The 18,304-nt window shown below is 45.1% G+C and overlaps 2 protein-coding genes across 2 annotated transcripts.

The window, feature by feature from the left end:
* Positions 1 to 4,856: 4,856 nt before the first annotated feature.
* nad1 (NADH dehydrogenase subunit 1) lies at positions 4,857 to 5,148 on the top strand (one part of a trans-spliced gene, as the record gives it). Coding sequence (YP_010438350.1) covers positions 4,857 to 5,148 — 292 coding nt within the window.
* Positions 5,149 to 13,886: 8,738 nt separating this feature from the next.
* atp6 (ATP synthase F0 subunit 6) lies at positions 13,887 to 14,837 on the top strand. Its single transcript has one exon. It carries the CDS (start codon positions 13,887 to 13,889, stop codon positions 14,835 to 14,837), a length of 951 nt encoding a protein of 316 aa, YP_010438349.1.
* The last annotated feature ends 3,467 nt before the right edge of the window (positions 14,838 to 18,304 follow it).

Below are 18,304 nucleotides of genomic sequence, written 5' to 3'. Positions count from 1 at the left end.
CCTTGGCCTTTATCACCAGATCAGCCGTATTTGGAAACAGCTGAACCTCTTTGTATTGCTGAATCCATGACTTCTTTTTCCAATATCCCTTCTTCTTTCTGGTCCTCGTGAAACATGAATTTAGCTACCTTGAACCACTGTAACGGTCTCCCTTCTAATATCTGGGTTCTTTACTCGGCCATCCATCAGCTTCCAACCATTACCTTTATTACTGCTCAATCCATCACCTGTTCCTTGTTCCTGGATAATGTTAGCTGCGCTTTCATTTTTTTGTATGCTTCTAATAATTTAATTACATTATGAGGAGATCTTTATAGCGGGATCTTCAGTTTCTTCATTCTGCTATCAATGATCTTTGGATTTTTGTTGGGTATTTCAACGCGGGCCCATGAAAGGCTTGGAGGTGAGATTCCCACCAGTATTTCCTGTGCTTATTTCTCTGAAGCTATTAGCTCCTGTAATACTATAACTAACTCACTTCCTGAGACTTGTTTCTCGAGGTGCGCTCTCGCTTCTGAGAAAATTCTTATTATTAGTTCTTAAAAGTGAGTTCTACTAGGTAGGTACAAGACTCTTACCTTTCGAACTCACTTTTAAGGGATAGTTTTTTATTTGACAAGCACCGCGTACCATATTTGATTGACAGCCTTCTTACTTCGTTTCGGAATTCCCAGCAAATCCTTGACTCCTCGAATACGATGGGATTTCACACCTGGCGAATCTTTCACTCTACCTCCTCTTATTAAGACCATAGGAGTAAATGATTCATCCCAATCCGGATGTTCAGGAAGGGCATTGTCGACTAAAGAGATGGTTCTGTCAGCAGTCGGAGCGAGAGTAAGAAGCGGCAGTAGAAGGAGTAGGAGCTGTAGATGCCAAGTATAACGGCAGAGGAACAGAAGCAGTACTCGACCGTAGTTAGAGGTCTCCACATCAATTGGTTATTCCCACGGGCGTCAAAAGGAAAAAGGCTTCCAGCGTCTTGGAGAAAAACCACATAGGCTGAAAGGAGAGTTTCGTAGACGCTCGACTAGATAGGGTAAGTGAGGAGAAAGGGTATCGTTCAGAACAGCTCCGATAGGATCACAAGTAAGGGAATCAAAAACCTTGTTTTTGCCCTCATCGGTCGAAGACAAGCGTAAGCTGCCCTTCCTTTATTTCCTACTTTTCGTTTCACCTCACCTTTTTGTCCATCCATGGAAAACCGAGACAAAGCAGCTCTTTCCAGGCGACCTGACCTCGTCGCTCTCTGGTGGAACAGAATGCTGCCCGATCAGACCACCCGCGCACACGACTCGTCTTAATAGTCTTTGTTTAATAACTGCGTACATAATGAGTGACTGCTGCTCAATGTTCTATATTTCATGCTATTGGCATACATATTAACATAAAGGCAGCCTCCTTAGTTAGCTCATGAATCAACATATGAACTATTGCGCTAAGTGGTCGCAAAGTAATTAGGCGGCTGATTGCCATTGCTTTTGCTTGTCGGCCCCTCCCGTTCCCTCCTAGTTCCGATTGCTTTCTGCAACTACCTAACTATCATCTACTGGCTTCCTCTATTCCCAATACCATCTTGTACTTGCTTGTATGAGTCTAAAGGAGGAATAGCTGCGGGGGAAACGAAGAAAGAAATCTCTTTCGTTTTTTCTATTAGACTAAGTTCATTAACAAAGCGTTCAAGTGGGCGTGTTTGCTTTGCTTCAGCGGGGATGGAACATTATAAACGTAATAAGATACCTTAGCTTACTCCGGAAAATGCCACCCGCCTTTTGGCTAAAGAATCTATCATTGAATTCACCAGCTCCGGCTGAATGAAGGGGGAGCAAGCTCAAGCCCTAGCTCACGGAAAGACTCCTCCCACTCACGAAGCACCGGTGCCTCTTCAAACCATCATCATAAACCCTAAAATGCATTCTCTGCGGTGGATCTCACAAGACCTACCAATGTCCTCAGAAGGCCGCCTTAAACGCATTGTTGGCTGCTCAACGTGAGTCAAGCCAAGATAACTCGGACAAGAGTGAGACCGAGGATACTCACATGGGAGCTCTCCATTTGCTTAATGCCATTCATTAAAGGCCATGCCAATAGATACAGGAACAGGGGAAGACTTGAGAGATATAATACAGTCTGTTCTATCCTAGCTTGATATAAACTTCAGGAAAAGAGAGCTAACAGCTAATTAGTTCTTATCTAGCCTAATACATTCTTACCTGCAAGAAATAGGGATAACAAAAAAATGGGAAGACTTACTACACGTGCTTAACACAGGAGAGTCGAAGAACTACCACTCGTAAGGAACATCAGAAAGGCAGGAATAAAAACCTACGCTCTTATTAGGTATAAAACGAAGAAGTTACGCTCCTACCTCTAGATAGGAGGGTGGTCTACGATCAGGCTCCTCCTGTAGGGGGCTAGCTTGAGTGAGAGTAGCGAATTCAGATTGTAGTCAATCCTAGTTCAAGGTTCAAGATTCGTCGACCAGGGGGAAGCTAGGACTCATTGAAAAGGAAGGTGTCATTGATTAAGGAAATCTGACGATGAGCAGGTCTCAGTAGATCGATTCAATTGCCAGTTCCGTGTATCCTAAGATTGACTTTCAAGCATCTCACTTCCTTCTTTCTAAAGAGTTCTAAAAGGATGAATTGCGGAGAATAGGACGCGGATCAGAGAGAGATCTCGCAAGATGGGACGGTCTTATTTTCTCTTTCATTTCCCGGTATCATAAATTGCTATTATCAAAGAAGTCCTCCTTTCTGCCTTTGTTAGAGTCAAGTCTATGGGTAAGAGACCCCCACCAGCCGGGTATCTCCCTCAAACTACAAGCCGGATTAGCTTCTCGATAATGAAACCTCCGTTCTCCCTTTCTAACAAAGGATTGCTCGAAGTCCGTGCCCTTAGTCCCGACGAGTTCCGCCCGGCTGCCACTAAATAGGGGACTTTGGTCCTTTTCTTTTGCGGTATTGATCAATTGAGGTCATCGCTCGAAATAATAAAGAAAAAGGGCTTGCAGCTCCTTCTGCTCATCCTCCATTTGTGGAAGGTACCCAAGCGTGATTCATTCCTTTTACTGGTAGCTCGTCAAGGTAGTTTTCTTTGCCTGCGCCCTCCATTCCTTTTGAATGGGATGGCCTTGTAATCTCCTCTGGATTCCGTTTGTTGGTCATCGATAGGCAATCCCGGAAAGACAGAAAGGGATGATAAAGGCGGACGCCAGTAATTAAGCAGAAACCCGAGGGAAATCTCAATATAAAGAGTATCGGTTCACTCTTCGCCATAGCAGTGTCGCATAAAAAGCCCCCCTTCGCTATAAGCTGAGTTCCCAAGTTGGGGAGTACTGGTCCCAGGTCTTTCCTTTCCTGTATGGCAGGAATTCCCTCCAGGTTGTCTTATCGGGGTGACTCTGCCAAGATTCCAGAATGCCCCTCGGGTTTCTAGCTATTATTAGTACGAGCTCTGCCCCGTCTGGTTTAAATATCCTATTCCTCGAGAAAGATCAGATCAAGCAGAGGGGCTTCAGCAGCTTCAGTTCGAAGGTTTCGAGAACCTCTTTTTCTTAAGGAGTAGCCCCGCCTTGATCACCGTGGACATACGCTGCTCTCGCTTTCATTCCAATACTTGCAAAAAAAAGGAAGAAATGAAGGTAAAGCGGAATCAGCGGCGGGCTTACCTTCATTATTTCTTTTTTTTCTTGTAAGCCTTGTAGCAGGTGTGGCATCCTGCTCTGCTGATCAGCATAGGCTTATAACCCGACGAAAAGGGGCCTTTCTTTAACCAAAACCCCTTTTTTCGTGTCTTTCTTACGGGAAGAGATGAGTCAAAGAATCACCAAAGAGCACGAAGACTGGGAAAGACATAGCTTTTGAATCAACGAAGCACTCTGTCGGCGGAGAAGTGTAATTTCATAAGAGAAGAAAGATGGTATCGTAAAGTAGAGTAGATTCGACGGTATGCCAGTTGCGTATAGAAAGAAGTTCTACGATTTCATGATGCAGCACGGAGTATAAAATCTCCGTTAGTTCAGTTTCTGCTTTTTCCCTTATTTCCCACTCCTTATGTCAGGCAAAACCTGACCACGCGGACTTGAAAGAAAAAGCTTCGATGCATGAGAAGAGGACCGGGCGCTTTGCTTGTATCTTCGGGATACGAATTGGCGCGGTCTTCTTTAAGAACACTACGATATAATAGCGGATATGGATCACCTGATTACGGATTTTATATCTAGGATGGGTTTGGCTTTGCCTGTAGCTATTCTTGTAGCCGTTAGAGCTGGCCAAATGCTCCATCTAATGGATAGTATGAATATAGAAACAAAGGTTACTGATGTAACCATGAATGTTATTAAAGAAAAAATAGTGGAACAACTCTCAATAATTTTTAGAGTCTATAGAGATACTACTCCGGATGGGAACGTGAACCTACCCGCAGAAGTAAATCTCCAAGAGTTATCCGAACATCTTTTTTTTCGCGACGAGAGCTTTCAATGTCTGAACCAGATCTATTTAGATCTGGTCAATCAGGGCACGCAGAGTCCCCACTTTGCCCAAGCTCTGGCGTTAGTGCTTTCGCTCTAGCAAGTTTTTTCATTTTAACAGAACGTAGAGGGGAACGATGTTGCACCATCTTCAACTCTTCTCTGGATCCGGAGTTTTTCGAGAAAAGGTCCCATCCTTCAATATCATGATTGGGTCGACCAGGCCAGATCATGAGTGAAATATCATGATCGAGTCGACCAGGCCAGATCATGAGTGAATAGAAAATCGAAAACGTACATAGCTGTTCCAGCCGAAATACTTGGAATAATTCTACCACTTCTACTAGGAGTAGCCTTTTTAGTGCTAGCTGAACGTAAAGTAATGGCTTTTGTGCAACGTCGAAAGGGTCCTGATGTAGTGGGATCGTTCGGATTGTTACAACCTCTAGCAGATGGTTTGAAATTGATTCTAAAAGAACCTATTTCACCAAGTAGTGCTAATTTCTCCCTTTTTAGAATGGCTCCAGTGACTACATTTATGTTAAGTCTGGTTGCTCGGGCCGTTGTACCTTTTGATTATGGTATGGTATTGTCAGATTCGAACATAGGGCTACTTTATTTGTTTGCCATATCTTCGCTAGGTGTTTATGGAATTATTATAGCAGGTTGGTCTAGTAATTAGGGGGCGGCCGTTCGGTCGCCTATGATACTAGGACCAATAGGTCAAAAATGGGTTTGTGCCGCAGGTGTTGAACGATCCACTCTACACAGGTGTGGGCTTACAGGGCTAGGGCTCATAAACCCTTTCTTTCATTCATCAATAGGGCCCTGGTCGGTTACTTTTCCGGGCCGGGATCGATAAGTGGAAGTCATAAAAAAGAGATGCTTCTCTTCGCACCTCAGATCAAGAGGAAGGGTAGCTTGTCAAGCTGGCCTATATATATCTTTTTATTAAATAATTAATATAAAATATAAATAAAAAGATTCGCTGTCTTTTAACCGGCTGTTCTTCTTTGTCAACGCCTACTAAGGACCTATAGGTTCGCCTACTTGACTTATGAAAGATAATGAGACTGGGTTATTCAAAAAGGAAAAGGCGCTACTTAGCCCTAAATTTTTAGAAGTAAGCGGCTGAGTTAGCCTAGCCTACCCTACTAATGTATTGTATAGTAGGGTATAGTAGGCGAGCGAGTTAGCGAAGACGCTTAATAGATAAGAGAGCGTCGGTGCGTAGCCTTCATTCTACTACGCTACGAAAAGGTTACGAAGTCACTTAGCTCGACGACGTTAGGAGAGGAGAGGGTAACGAAGTAGCTCGACTGAAAGGAGAGGGGGGAACGCCATACCTACATAGAAGAACCGCTGTTCGCTGACTTTCTAAGGTCTAACCTTTCGCCCCCCTACTGAAAAGGGGCAAAGCCGCTTCGCACCACTGATAGACTACTTAAGATTCAATTCAAAAGGCCCTACTTAGTTTCGCAAGCCTTTGTCATTGTCAGTCAACTAAGTGGGGCCTGAGGCCCCCTGCGAATCCGTAAATCTGAGGAGCATGCCGCAACAAAAGAATGGTCCCCTATGTATTTCTCCGGAAGGGAAAAAAAAAGAAGTACCCCCATCATGGTGAACCTCTCCTTGTGATCGGGATGAGGTAGATGCCTCCCAGCCGGGGGGGCGGATCGAATCGGAGTTTCCTTAGGCAGCCACCGACCTACAGTTATCCTTAAACTTCCGTGCTTGGTGGAGAAGAAGCGAACAAAGGTACGCTCGCTTGCTGTCTTGTTCTCTGCCGCGAACTGGGATCGCTCGCCAGCTAGGTCAGATTGGAGCAACTTATTTTTTGAGAACATATTACCCATATTCGGGGACAAGGGGCGGAACGACCTCTCGATCTACTTACTGCAGCCCAGGAATAAAAACGTCGTCTAGGCGTTCCCTGTTGCTCCGATCTCCCCTACGCCTAGGGCGTTGTCTGGGCCAAGAGCCATAGTTAGTTGCTGTTTCCATTTGGTTGTTTTCTCTTGTTGTTGATACCGGCAAGACCCAGCCAGACGATGTCTGCTGGTTGGTAGTGAGAAGACTCTTAGTACCTGCATACCCAAAAGGGGCGCTGATTAAAAAACAATCATTTGATTTAGTTTCTTGCTCCCCGCGGGAAAGGAGTCTATCTATCTGCCTAGCTTTGGTAGATTTCCTCCAACGCAATCCACAGAAATTCCACGAATCCCTTGGTGGATAAGTCCGACGACTCCGCAGCAGTGCGGAATTGAGTTTCTCGTCTGGTGGATCTGATCTATAGTTAGGGGGCAATACATACCAAAAGGTTCGAAGAAGGAACGCGCATAAGAGTATATAACCAACCCACCCTTCTGTATAACCTATTCACATTAGTGAAGCGGCGGGATGCATAAGGGAAGTCAACCTACGAGCACGGAAGAGCGTAGTAGTATTGCTGCCCCTCTCTAAGTAAAGGTAAAGTCTCTCCTTCAGCTAGAATGTAAGGAAATTGAAAGAAGCGCGGAAAAGGGTCAAACGCGGTTGCTAGCATCGAAGAGAGCCGTCATCGACGATAAAGTGGGAGTTCGGACTTGGCGAACGAGCTCTTGCCGCGGGAGAGGAAAGCGGGGCCGGCTCAATGTTGAATTGAGAAATCGGGTCGGAACATTCTAATGCCGGAATAGGGAATACGGGAAAGCAGCTGGATCCATTGGTTAAGATCTGGCTCGGATGCTACTGGTAGCTAAGCATTTGGATCTGCTACTCGGATTGCAAGTGGTGAAAAAAACTGGTGGTTCTTCAACTGAATCAAAAATAAAAAATTGGTAGAACTACTACTGATGAGTCAACTCGGCCAAGTACTGCAACTTTTCTTAGGCGCTGAGCTATGCACGGGCGCCTATCGAGCTTCGTTTGACCTGATTATGATCCCCTCCACTAGATATATATAAATATATATAATCTCTTTGCCTTTGCATAGTATACGGGTCTGTGAATGGTGTTTATGGAGGGGTAAACCCTTTTAAAAAAAAAAGTAATTTCTCTCTTTGGCCGGGTTTTTGAGGAATAAGATAGGATGATGGTTGTCAGTTTGATCTTCAATCTAAAGAAAGGGCAACACATAAATGTTTGCAGTGAAGAAGGGCATCCAACAGACAGAGTGATGCTTCTGTCATATATTATGACATGATAGTCTATTATTTAATTTTTTAGGAATCCATATAAATGTTTGGCTTAGTGTTCGTATCATAATCATAAGAGGGTGTTTTCTTGCAATTGAATCAAAAGGAACTGTTCTTACCTCAAAGGGAGTGCAGCCAGCCTATCCATCATAACATAATATAGGAAAGTAAGCCCTCTCCCTTGTCAACTCCGAACGAATGCTTAGTTAGCCGTGAATGAGAACTCTTCTTGCTTGTTGGCAGGTAGCTCCATGTAAGGTTAGCTCGAAAGCGAGTTCTTACTCTTTGACCTGAGGGGAAGAAAGCTGTGATTACCTGGGGTGAGGTTTACTTTCTTTCTTGCTTTATTCTCCTAGTTACTTCTCCACTTAGTCCCTTTTTCGCTGGAATCCCTACTTCCACATCTTTTATGGGTGATTCTTTCTCATTGGTTTCCTATTGGGGGGTACCTTTACCAGTTAATAGATAGATTGTCCCTGGTTCTATCAAAGCAGCTTCTTCAAGCCTGGTCTTTGGTCTATTTGTACTCTGAATTGGGGAAGAAAAAGAAATTATAGGAGCGTGCATCTTATATTCGATCGAACTACGATCTACGAGTACGACTTAAGTACTCACTAAGAAAGGTGTCAAGGGACTTTGCAGCAAAATAAGAAGCCCTATTGGTGTGCCCCACTCGGGGAAAGCACGAAATAAAGAGTACTATAAAGTGACTGATTAGGATTGTTTATAAGGGCAGTGAAAAGAATATGACTAGCCTTTCTTCACCCTTTGTTTGGGCATTAGTCTTTTCTAGCTAGCTTGACTCGATGCTTGGTCACTAGCAAACTTGTCCCTCCGCGCGCGGATCCATTCCCATTTTTTTTTTTTTTTTTTGGCCCACTCGACTTCTCTTTTCTTTGTCCAACCTGATGCCTGAACTTCGAGGCGCTCGGCTGCAGCGAGTGCGGAAGCCCAGTCCTTCACTTATTGGCAACTCTAGCTCCGCCCACTTTTTGAGTCCATGAGAAGAAGAGTCGATCCTTCTCCCCCATCTCGGTGACGTCCAAGATCGACGGTTGTGAACTGCTTCACATAGTCCCGAACCGAGCCTGTTGAGACACATTATACTCTGACGGGCAAGGTACTCTACGTTCTCGGGAAGGAACTGAAGCTTCCACTCTTCCCTCCCTAGTCTTGATAGTGCAACGTCCCGCCTCTATGTCTCTGTCGTCGCATAGCATCGCATCATCGGTGAGGTACATGACGCCCGTACTAAATTTCGATTCTTTAAACAAAAGACGGGATTTCTTGTCCATTTCTTTTTTCTCTGTCTCCTGTTGTGTTGCTGGCTCGAACAGCTAATTGCGTAGTTTATAGTGAGAACAAGCCTTTCGGATGACAGCTTTGGTAAGAGAGGGCACGTGCTTTGAGATAGCTAATCCCTCTGAAGCGTGAGCTTGCAAAATGCTAACACTTCGATTGCGTGATTAGGTTTGTGTGAAGTCATGAAAGTGACTCAAAAAGAATCGAAATTTAGAAGATTGGATCTTTCCGTCAAGAACTGCTTGCTGTTCAGGTTTAGGAAGAAGAATGTATGTCTCTATTTCATTTGAGTTAGCCGATATTGCAAGCAACCTCTACCGGGAAAGCATTAGATCCCGCCGAAGATCGAGTTGGAAGAGCAGAGAGGATCTCTCTCAGCTCGATGGCTTCTTTGCCAAAAGTAGCTATAGCTAACGCTACGAGGGGTTCAAAAACCTTGTTACCTTTTTGATATGGGTATGACAGAACCAGGTTGCTTGCGACGGTTGTTTACAAATCTCCCGGTGGTTCCGCTGTAGCATGGTTGCGATCCACCATGCCCCATCCTTCTAGTGTACGAGTGCTGCTTTGCTGCTTCTTGGCCTCGCTCTTGCTTTGCAAAGATGGGTCGCAGCCTGGCACTCTCAGTCCCAGATATTCAATATCCTGGAGCCGGCACTCCTAAACTAAATCAGTTAAGCGGCTTATTGCAATTGTCTTGCAAGCAACCGTAGCAATAGCAACTGAGCCAGCCAAACCAAGCGAAAAACCAAGAAAGCCGCGGCAACAAGCATTCTTGATCTTGTGGGGGACTTCCATAAGGAGAATTGTTATGAAAGAAAGCACTCCATAAAGAACTAACCCGAAGGCGCTGACATGGTGGGCGAGTAAGCCGGCTCAACGGCAGGCTTCTCTGGTGGCGGTATCCCTTACCTGACATCAGTTATCAATCTTTCTTTTGGTCCCGCGGTTGAGTTCTTTTTTATATAGATAGTCGTGTGATTACTTTCATTTTATAGAGTTTCATCTTATTTATCAGAAAGCTAGCGAGGCCGCATCACTAGAGCACTCGCGGAAGACCTATCTTTTCTATTATATTTTAATTGGAAGTTGGCATGCACAAGCAAGAAAATGGTAGCGTCTAACACGCAAGGGCCTTGCTTCTTTAGGATAAAAGCCATTCTTTTTGGCTTAGTTTACTGCCGAAAGATTATTGGTTCTTTATGAGCGATGGACTGAAAATGATCTGATTGGTCTTGTTAGGTAGCTCAGCTACAGCTATTGAAATTTAGCTATTGCTATTGCTGTTATGAAACAGGAAGTCTACCCAGAGTTGTTAAATCCTTTCATTCTGAATGATTGCATTGCGGATTGTATTGCAATTGTCTTGCAAGCAACCTAGCTTGTTGGGTGGGCACGGTGGGGCGTCGCTTTATTTAAAAGTGAAGGAGTTGCCCCTCCGAGATGAAGGAGCTGTTCGTTCGCCCCTAAAGAACCAGACTGCTTCACTCCAGGCCCGAAGTACTGTGCTATGCTATCCCCCCGCGTAAGGTTTTAGAGGTTGGGGGCACTTCCGGGGAACGGGCCGTGGGCGGGTAAAAAGAAGAGAAGGAACCCGACTTCCCGGGGGGACTGTTCTAGTCTTAGGTAAATCGATTCAGAGGTTGCGCCCTCAATACGCACAAGAATTGTGTTTTAGGGTGAATCACCTGTGAGGTACGAAAAACGGACGTATGGGCAGACTTTTCGTCAGTAGATCACACCGAGCGCTCTTGGTCAATCCTCCGAATGAACAAGCAGACCAAGGAAAGTAAAGTGCTCGCTTATAGTCACACCTGTACCTGTCTTTAGCCCCTGCTCAAGCGTCCCAGCCCTTTTACCGCTCCGTGGGGGTTTGACTACTCAGAAGAGTTAGACTTGGCTTATACGGGCGGACATGTTGTATGGAGATGAGTGTATGGGAGTTCCGATAGAGGGTGGGAGTTTAGAGATTCGAAGACGTGTATCTATCCGTACGAAGCCAGGGATGCGTCTGCCTTTGCAAGTGCAGGTGGGTATGAAACGACCCGTGGTTCAAGAGAAAGGTTTCGACGCTGCGGGATTGGCACAAGGCTTTTTGTGGTGGCCTCTAGTGCAAGAAGGAATGCAGATGGGGCCTCAGTAAGCCCTTGACAGTACGTTCGGTTTCTTCTCCCGTCGATTGAGGGCATTGGGTAAAAGGGGAATGGGTGATCGATGAAAGAAATCTACTCCTCAGTCTGATAGCGGTCAGGTCTTATGGCTGTCGGGCAATCGCTCCTAGGCCGTTGAGCATGCCGGTAGTCAATTAAGAGTTCGGAACGACACTAACACATCGGAAAGTTAGCCGTACCGGCTCTTCCCGGCTTCCTAGCTTAGTTGGTAGCTGACCTAACCTACGCTCATCTCACTCCGGCCTTGCTTCTTAGCGCTCCCTGGAATGAAATAGTCTGGTTTGATAGAACCAGGGACGCGGGAACAGACTTTGATATTCTACGATCTGATCTCGTCTATTTAAAATCGTCTTAAATCGGAGTTCTCCCGAACAGCTCCTAGTCTTAGTTAGCTCTCCTAGCTGCACTAGAATAACTATTTATTATAGAAGAGTATGGCATCAGTCAATCTTCTTTGCACGAGCATTGAGAGAGAAAATAAATAAAGAGTAAGCAAGTAAACTACCGCGTGAGTGATATCTTTACTGAGGTTTTTCCTACCTCCCCTAGCGGGGAGAATGCCTTACTTGGAATCTCAAGCATTCTTTCTTCTTCACTTGCACAAAGCCCTTCTGTCGCGAATACAGTGCAAAGATTTTCTTCTATCTTCTTTGTTTGTGTCAGAAAAAGAATCAGTAATCGGATGCTATAGAGGAAGATTCAAAAAGTTAAGATATGCCAACTAGCTCAAGTCCCACAGTTGATTCAATAGCTTCAATAGCTGTGTTCTCTTTATATCTATCAATGAGGGATTTCCGGACACCAAATGGATCAAAGAACTAATTCTTTTTGGTCTGACTCCCTGGTTCCCATCTTTTGTCCAGAGCTAAAACGAGTTATAAAGCCATATTTAGGTAGCAATAACCCCTTTTTCAACCATCTGACGTGGTAACATGAATACAATCCATTTTTTGGGTATTTCAGAGGAGCCCAAAGGCTCTCTCTATGAAATCCTACGGTCATATCTTTATCCTAAGGGCTATAGAACTCTCTTTGGCAAGCATTAAGCCGTCGAACTACCGACTCTATAATAAGCTTCTACGTGCTATATTCTCTTCGCCTAACACATTCAACTACCTTTTCTTGCAACAAGTCCGACTGCTGCTCTAATACAGTCTGTTTAGAGTCTCTTTTTATGCGGCTCTCCTTCCTGGGAGGTAATTACTGTTAGCGTACAGCACCCCTCGTAAGCAACTCGACTACCCCCGGCGCGCACAACAACCAAACCACTTTACTTCTTCAATCTATTCGTTTGGATACGCGGTAAGTAAGGCGAAAGAAGCGCAGCTCAATAGGGCTCCGCCTATGAGCTATCGAGACACTGGGAATGTGTATCGCTATTAGTGCCCCATCAGGTTAAAACTTGGACCTCCCCTCTTCGGCCTAAAAGAAAAGACAGACAACCAGTAAGGATACTAGGAGGAGGGAAGCCGGCCATCTGCTTTCTTCCTTTGAATTATTAGGTCTGTGAACTGAGTCATCGGATGCAAAAGGCGCATAGCCGACATCAACGTGAAGTGCAGCCCTTCCATTTTCAGGTCTAGTGCTAGACCCTGACCGGTTAAACCGCGACGATCAAATGCTTTCATATGGTTGGCTGCCTTCGATAGAAACGAAAGGGTGTTAATCCGCACGGGACCAGATAGGCCGAGGGTTAGAAGGCCGCCTTAACGCCTTATCCAAAAAGTTGTCCTTCTGAGGCTAACCCCTCATACCCCTGCGCAAAAGAACGAAAACGGGGATGAAAAGAAGCAGGCAAATTTATCTCAAAGAACGACTCTCTAAAGTCGGGGATTTCGATGAAAGCAAGGTATACGCCATCTTTGACATGTTGATCGCTAACGGTCAGCTGACTCTACCTCCGTGTAAGCGACCCCGAGAAAGTTGATGATTCCAACTACTTACTGTCGGTCCCACAGGTCGTGGGACATACACTAAGACAGTCTTTTCTCTTTAAGAGCTGGTGCAAGAAGGCCTCCGGACAAAGGCATTAATACTAAGAGAGGAAGAAAAGAACCCTCCCAAAATGCGTGTTGTACTGTATTATTGGAGGCGGTAGAAGCCTTAATTAATATATAATATATATAATATAACGCGATATAAAGAGAAAAAGATGGTCATGGTTTAAACTAGATTGTCCCAGTTGGAGTTCTGACTATAGCTGCAACCTATCTCATATTGGGGAGACGATCACAAACTAGAAATTTCATAAGAGAAGAAAGCGTAGAATTCGATTCAAAGTTTTTTTTTATCCTTTGAATTTCTCCGACCTACCGAGAGAGTAGCTTCGATGCTGTCCCTTTTTTTTTTTTTATCCTTTGAATTTCTCCGACCTACCGAGATAGTCGCTGCCATGCCATCCCCCTTTTTTTTTCTCATCAGAATGATAGGACTTAATCAAGTCCTATTCAAACTCCAGTTGCTACGATGGCTTTTTTCCTTTTTTTTTACCTCTCTTTGGGCGTGTACCAAAGACCCCGTTCCGAGAAAGTTTTGGGGCAAGGTACTTTGGTACAAAAAGAGGGTCATAGTTGTGTGCCGGCTCTATCAGCTACTTTCCGAACAGAGGAAGAAGAGTTGGCGAAATGAAAAAAGCTGACTCTTCGTCCTCTTCCTGTGAGATGCCCAAAGACTCCCATGCCTTTCTTGGTTGGACCAACCAGATTTCCGACAAGTCTTTCTGTTAGAACAAGAAGCGGAACTACAAGTGAATCTTAATAAGTCATGATACTTTCGATTACGCCCAACAGCCCGCTTGAGCAATTTGCCATTCTCCCATTGATTCCTATGAATATAGGAAACTTGTATTTCTCATTCACAAATCCTTCTTTGTTTATGCTGCTAACTCTCAGTTTGGTCCTACTTCTGGTTCATTTTGTTACTAAAAACGGAGGAGGAAACTCAGTACCAAATGCTTGGCAATCCTCGGTAGAGCTTATTTATGATTTCGTACCGAACCTGGTAAACGAACAAATAGGCGGTCTTTCCGGAAATGTGAAACAAAAGTTTTTCCCTCGCATCTCGGTCACTTTTACTTTTTCGTTATTTCGTAATCCCCAGGGTATGATACCTTATAGCTTCACAGTTACAAGTCATTTTCTCATTACTTTGGGTCTCTCATTTTCTATTTTTATTGGCATTACTATAGTGGGATTTCAAAGAAATGGGCTTCATTTTTTAAGCTTCTCATTACCCGCAGGAGTCCCACTGCCGTTAGCACCTTTTTTAGTACTCCTTGAGCTAATTCCTCATTGTTTTCGCGCATTAAGCTCAGGAATACGTTTATTTGCTAATATGATGGCCGGTCATAGTTCAGTAAAGATTTTAAGTGGGTTCGCTTGGACTATGCTATGTATGAATGATCTTTTATTTTTTATAGGAGATCCTGGTCCTTTATTTATAGTTCTTGCATTAACCGGTCCGGAATTAGGTGTAGCTATATCACAAGCTCATGTTTCTACGATCTCAATCTGTATTTACTTGAATGATGCTACAAATCTCCATCAAAGCGGTTTTTTATTTATAATTGAACAAAAGCGAGCTCAAGATCAGGAGCCAAAGCGGACCGAGAAGAAAGAAGAAAGGCTACTCACTATTGGGTCAAACTGCAATTCATTTGAGAAGAGAACCGCCTTTAGTTCGGCTCGCCATACTAATAACAGAGAGTTGAAATAGTTGGAGGAGGGAGATCCTTCAGTCAATCGACCCCGAAGAAAAGGTTTCCAGCTATAGGGTTGGTTGGACGACGTACGGATAATCTCCGGATTCGCCCTTCCGTATTCATCGATAAGGGGATGATGATCAAAAGAGGACTGGTACGTGAACGACATTGGATTCAAATCCTGCTCATATCGATCCATCATTATATGCTGTGTCGAAAGTGGGTACTGGTTTGGAGAATCAAGAGACATTAGACTTCATGAATTTGAGCATCCTTATGGAATGTATTAGCCCTATCCATCTGGATCTGGATTTGTTGGATCCTCTTGTCATCAATCTGTCTCTTCTTGCTCATCCATTCCCGGGTTAGCAAGTCCAATTCCTTTTGATCCTTCTCCAAATTCATTCCCTGGTGTGTATGCGGAAGCGGGGTATCCTAGGCTAGGCTTGAACCTAGTCAAAGGTGTTTTGTGCCCTCATGATCCAGCTGGAGAGACTCTCCCAAGAAAAGGAGAAAAAACCCCTTAGATCCGCTAGATCTATTGGGATAAGCTCTGGAACTGGAGCTGCTTCTATTCGTGTCCAATCCCCGAGCCGGAAGGAAGGCTATTCCATTCTAGAGGGAAGGATAAGAGCGAATTCGAATGAATCTAATGCGGCTCTTTTGATTATCGTTGAGACAAATTCTTCGGTGTGTGAAAAGCATCCTAACCGGAAAGTGGCATCCGAACCCGGTGGTTAATACGTGATAGGACATTCCCTTTTTGACCAATAACCCGAAGGTTCCACCATTGAATCTGCTACTATTTCTCCTCATCCACTTTCCCCAATTAGGTCCCCCGGAGCTTGTATCCGGGTCGTTGCGACCGGAATGGGACATATAGGAATCATCTGGAAATAGAATGGGAATAGAATACTGGTCCTCATCGGCCCAGGCGGAAAACCAAAACCTGTTCCCCTCAAGCTGTGTTAATCATCGGCTGGATCCGATATGTGGAGGGATGAAGGTGGAGAACCAAAACCTGAGCTTGGGCCGAATACAACCCCTTTTGATTAGTACTCCCCCAGTGAAAGAAATTCTCTATAGAATTGAAATGCTCCGGGTTTGGATGGAACTGTGGATTCGGGCACAAGTAAGTCGTCCAACCCTTACTACGTCTTCCCACATGAGGAGAGCGGAGGAAAGGTAGGTTCTTTTTCTCCTCATAATCGATCGTACCCCCGGTTGGTTTTCTCCTTACGTTTCTAGTAGACTAGTAATATCGATATTAAACCCTTCTGGTCATCCCTACCCAGAAAGATAAGAAGAGCTTCTTCTCTTTCTTCCGATCCAGATCCAACAAATCTAGATGGAGCAGGTCCAGATGGATAAGGCAGCTATACAGATGGAGGCGGCTATCGTCCAGCAAATGGAGAAGGTACATACAGAATAAGAACTGATTCAGATTCAACAGATCCAGATCTTGCCCCAACAGTAGACCCCGTCGATTCCCTTTCATCTGTGGATCGAACTCAAGGTGGTTCTCTTTTCTTATTTCTTGAGTGTGGGAACGGCCAGATTGCTTTCACCTAATAGACAGATTCCTATCGACCCACCCCGGAAGTGGAGGTTTTTTTTCCTGCAACGACCTTATCATGTTCAGCAAGTCCCGGCGAGAAAGGATTGGAGAGACAGAATGAAAGCTACCGTTTCTTCTCCCGAGGGAGCGATACGGGCCCACCTTCTCCTTCAACTTTTCCAACCTACTATTCTTCTCCCTCTAATTGAAGGGGCTGAGAAACGGGGAAAGAATGTGAGAGGGCTTACCTGAAAATAGAAGGAGAAGCTTGATCGTCCTACCTTGGGAGTGGACGGAAGCTCTTGAATAATCTGTGAGAGGGAGGGTGTGAGAGCAGGCAGATAATGTGAGAGCTTGATTGCTTGATCGAGAAGAATGCCTTTTCTTGATTGCTTGATCGACTCACTCGTCTGATTGGCCCTACTATTCATTATGGCCTTCCCTCCCGACACGAGCATGAAGTCTTTCAATTCGAGTCTGTCATTAAGAAATAGTGGGTTAGTCGGCCTTCTATTGGAAAAGTAGGGCATTGAATTCTGTCTCTCCAATTTGCTTCCATTAATCGGATAGCGGGGAAGCAGCTCACTATTACTTGTCGATCGAGTGCTTTCTTATTCATCGTTAGCTTGTTGAGGGGCATCTTTACCGAATGGATAGATGGTCGGATAGAAGGGGGAGGGAAAAGCATATTCGATTATTGTAAATCTCGCTTATTCGATCGAGTGAAAGCTTTCCTGCTCCTCTCCCTCTCCCTATGGTCGAGCAAGTAAACTCCCTTTCGAGCCAGAAATCGGGAAGTCCATATGATACTCCCTCCACGAGATACGAGGGAAACGAGATGACAAGCTGAGATTGTTCGTCTCCCCACCCCCGGGGAAGAGCCGAGGCGAGACTAGAGTGACCGGATGAGTAGAATCGACTAGGAAGTAAGCAACGGACGAAATGCCAACGGACGGGAGGTCCGAGTTTGAGCTCGAGATTGATCGGGTTCCCGTTCGACCCTCACGAGAAACGGCCCCTTATGTCATCGACCGGTCACTTCTGAGGATGGGTGGAAACAAACCCTACTATTTCTATTCCCCTCATTCAAGTTGTTAACACGTATATAAGAGCTGGTTCTCGAATAGTAGGAGATTGCACCCGTTCTGACCATCACCCTTAATGACCATTTCCTATTCTCTAACACCTTTTCTGACCGAATCGACCAACACCCTTTTTGACCAGATGATTTGATTCTAATAGTAGGCCGTCTACTAAACCTTATCCCTGAATGGTAGCATAGTAGGGGAAACGGGTTTGGTCGGTTTCTCAGTCATATGAGCAGCAACACTCTACCTCAAAAAGGGCTCTGCTTAGGGAGATCGGGTCGACGTCATTTCTCCGCTATACAACCAGACCAAATGAGAATGATGGCTCTAGAGTGCCCTACCAACAATAAGGCGGTTGACGTGACTCGCCAGTTATGTCGAACAGCGAAAAGTGGACTTGAATGAGATGCTTCTTAATGGAGGGTGAGTCGGAACCCTGGAACCGGGGAATACTGCGATTCGCAGATTCTATTCATCACTTTCCATGAGTCCCCAACCCTCCTGCGCGTATAGTCGCGAGAGTAAGCAACCCCCTGATTCCCCCGTCTATTAATGAAGGGTTGCCTGCCTGCTATTCCACGGCTTCGTAGACTGGCAGTTGTCACCATCTCCCCCTACCCCGTATCAACCAGCATTTCGACATTTCGGGTAAGATGGAACCCTTTTCTATACCCTTAACCTGCCACGGGTGTGAGTGGACCTTTCTCCTCAAGCGCTTCCCAACTCCCCCTATTCCAATCGCTCGTCGCCCATTCTCTAAGGGGGCTCTCTCCTGCTCCGTCAGCGTGGCACTCTTCTGCTCGGTCAACCGGGACTGATTCCCCGTAACCTTCTA

Source organism: Prunus mume, mitochondrion (assembly GCF_029339155.1).
Source record: "Prunus mume mitochondrion, complete genome".
NCBI classification, from domain to species: domain Eukaryota; kingdom Viridiplantae; phylum Streptophyta; class Magnoliopsida; order Rosales; family Rosaceae; genus Prunus; species Prunus mume.
Note: the sequence above shows the minus strand (reverse complement) of the source record. Positions and strands in the feature narration are given on the sequence as shown.